Source organism: Cebus imitator, unplaced genomic scaffold (genome assembly GCF_001604975.1).
Source record: "Cebus imitator isolate Cc_AM_T3 unplaced genomic scaffold, Cebus_imitator-1.0 Scaffold265, whole genome shotgun sequence".
Taxonomy (NCBI): domain Eukaryota; kingdom Metazoa; phylum Chordata; class Mammalia; order Primates; family Cebidae; genus Cebus; species Cebus imitator.
The window spans coordinates 1,140,755-1,143,669 of NW_016107580.1; the positions used below are offsets into that span (position 1 = coordinate 1,140,755).

A 2,915-nucleotide genomic window follows, 5' to 3' on the forward strand; every position below is an offset into this window, starting at 1 on the left:
AAAAAAAAAGCTGGGCATGGTGACAGGCACCTTTAATCACACCTACTCAAGAGGGTAAGGCAGGAGAATCTTTTGAACCTGGGAGGCAGAGGTTGCAGTGAGCCGAGATTGCACCATTGCACTCCAGTCTGGGCAATAAGACCGTAACTCCATCTCAAAAAAAAAAAAATTTCCATTTTGGCTTGAATCAGCCAGTGTGGCTATTTCTAAGTAAGCACCCTGACTGGCAACTCAGTCAAGCTGGATACCTGCCTCACTCCTTTTAGAACACGTCCTTTGCTTTCCTGAGTCATATAACACTGCTCACTGTTGCTTCCATCCAGAATTCTCCTCTGCCTTTACTATTGGTCAAAATCCTTCCCAACCTTTAACGTCTTGGTACACCCTTTCTGAAGGGCAACTTTGCCTTGTTCATCACACCCTGAAAGTGTGCATTTCTTGGGACTCAGAATTTCACTGTTGGAAGATAATCCAAAGAAAATAAGCAGATTCATATGCAAAAATGCATGTAATAAGAGTAGTCATAAGAGTTAACACTCAGAGTTACAGAGCACATATTATGTGCCAGGCATTAAATTAAATCCTTTAAATGCAGAACTTCACAACCCTTAGAGGAAACATTGTCATTAGCTTTATTTCACAGAGAAGAAAATGAAAACTTGCAGGTTAAGTCATTTGTCCAAGGTTTAGGTATTATAGGTGGCTTTTTTTTTAAAGTGTGGGGACTACAGCTGATTTTAATTTTGCATATTAATCTTTTCTAAATTTTCTACTGTAAAAACCATGTATTAACATGTATCACTTTTTAGGGCAGTAAGATGTTTCAGAAACCTTACTCCTATTATTTTTTCCTTTGGAAGTTTAGGGAAAATAACCCAGAACAAAACAAGCATTCTTTTTCTTTCATTTTGAAAGGTATGGAAAGTAATCATCCTGGACTTTGAAACAAGGATAGTATTTACTCACATAAAACAGCCCTGAAAACAACATTCTGGATCCTATGTGTTTCCCATGTACCAGCACTAGCCAGTTCCTATGTTTGTCAATATGCAAGTAGTATGAAAATTATGTTGTGACTTGTACAGGATAGTCTTTGGACATGAGGATAGATTCATTTATCATCATAGTCATTTAGAGAGGAAGAGATCCACTTTTCCTGCAAATCTCCAGGGGCATTACATGCCCCAAATTACTATATTTGGAGCTTTTCTAAATTCAGGCTGCTTTGCCTCTGATCCAAAAACACTAGGAGATATGCATCTCCTTCTATAACTATGCTGAATTTACAGAAAAAATACCAAGCCAGGTCTATTAAATGCTAAAATGGCCAAATAAAAACTTCCCATGCCACATCTTACCTCTTCCGTCACAATAATTAATGGATACTTGTCCTCAGATAAAAAGTTGAAAATAACCCATACTTTAAATGCATCTTCTTCTGTAATGAGCAGGGGATTCTTTGTGAGGTTTTTTTTGACACAGAGGGTCCAACACATCCTATTGAATTCAATCTTGTCAAAGTTGTCTTGGACCTAAAAAGGAATAGGGAAAAACTCCAAATCAGTCCAAAATAAGCAACAAATAAGGCAAGTAAAATAAAGACAAAGCCTCCTTTGGGCTCCCATTTTAATGAATCCAATTAACCAATAGCCATATATGCTTTAGGTATTACACTTTCAATGGCTCAATTAAGATGTTATATTTATCATGAGACTGAACCAACATCTGTCCATATCATTCCCTTGGCACATAAAATACTGACCTCTCAGTTACTGTTTCATGTGTATACACTATCTTCCTATTAAAAAACAGGCTACCAATCCTAGTACATAGAAGAAACTGAGAATGTCAGTTACGCAGTATGAGCCAAGTACCAATACCTTATCTTTACATATATGGTCAAAAAAGATGCCTTCTTTTGGGGAGAACTATTTAACTGAAATTCTAAAACGAAAGTCCTGCCATTCATTCATTTGTTCATGAATCCAAAGTTTCCTCAGCATCTACTATGAGCCAAGTACTATGCTATAAATTAAGAATATAAAGATGAAGAACTTGGTCTGTGCTCTTAAAATATTCATAGTATATTAGGGAAAACAGACATGCAAGTAAATTTCAATATAACTGTGTACAATTTAATGTAACAGTGTATAATAACTCAAGGGAATTGTTCACTCATTTGACAAATGAAATTTAGATCATAATTATTATTTGCCAGAGACAGTACAAAGGTACTCAACATAATACTGGCCTATGTTTCCAAGGAATATAGAGACAATTACAGCAGAGTGTGACAAGTACTGTAATAGAGATAAGCAGAGGATTTTGTGGGAGCACTGAGGAGCTAACCCAATCTTGAGATCTGGGGAAATATTCACAGAAACAGTGATGGGACAACAGAGCTGAGTTCTCAAGGAACATCAAGAGTCAAACAGATCAAGAATGGGATAAAGAATATTCTAGGTAGAAGAGGATGCAAGAAAGCCCCAAAGTGGAGACAAGCATAGTCAGTTTGGAAGAACTGTGGGTATTTAATGTGAATGGGACACCTGGTGCTGGAGAGTGGTATAATCAAGGCTCTTTATAAGTGCAAGTAACAGAAACCACCTTGGGTTCCTTTAAAACAGAAAAGGAGGCCGGGCGCGGTGTCTCAAGCCTGTAATCCCAGCACTTTGGGAGGCCGAGGCGGGTGGATCACGAGGTCAAGAGATCGAGAGCATCCTGGTCAACACAGTGAAACACCGTCTCTACTAAAAAAATAGAAAAAATTAGCTGGGCATGGTGGCACGTGCCTGTAATCCCAGCTACTCGGGAGGCTAAGGCAGGAGAATTGCCTGAACCCAGGAGGCGGAGGTTGCGGTGAGCCGAGATCGCACCCTTGCACTCCAGCCTGGGTAACAAGAGCGAAACTCCGT

At 38.8% G+C, this 2,915-nt stretch overlaps 1 protein-coding gene across 1 annotated transcript in view; it reads right to left on the reverse strand.

The window, feature by feature from the left end:
• The window catches only part of SWAP70 (switching B cell complex subunit SWAP70), a 90,243-nt gene that overhangs the window by 38,863 nt on the left and 48,465 nt on the right, over positions 1–2,915 (reverse strand). The window contains exon 3 of the mRNA XM_017500302.2: positions 1,359–1,532. Coding sequence (XP_017355791.1) covers positions 1,359–1,532 — 174 coding nt within the window. The remainder of the gene's footprint in view (positions 1–1,358; positions 1,533–2,915) is intronic.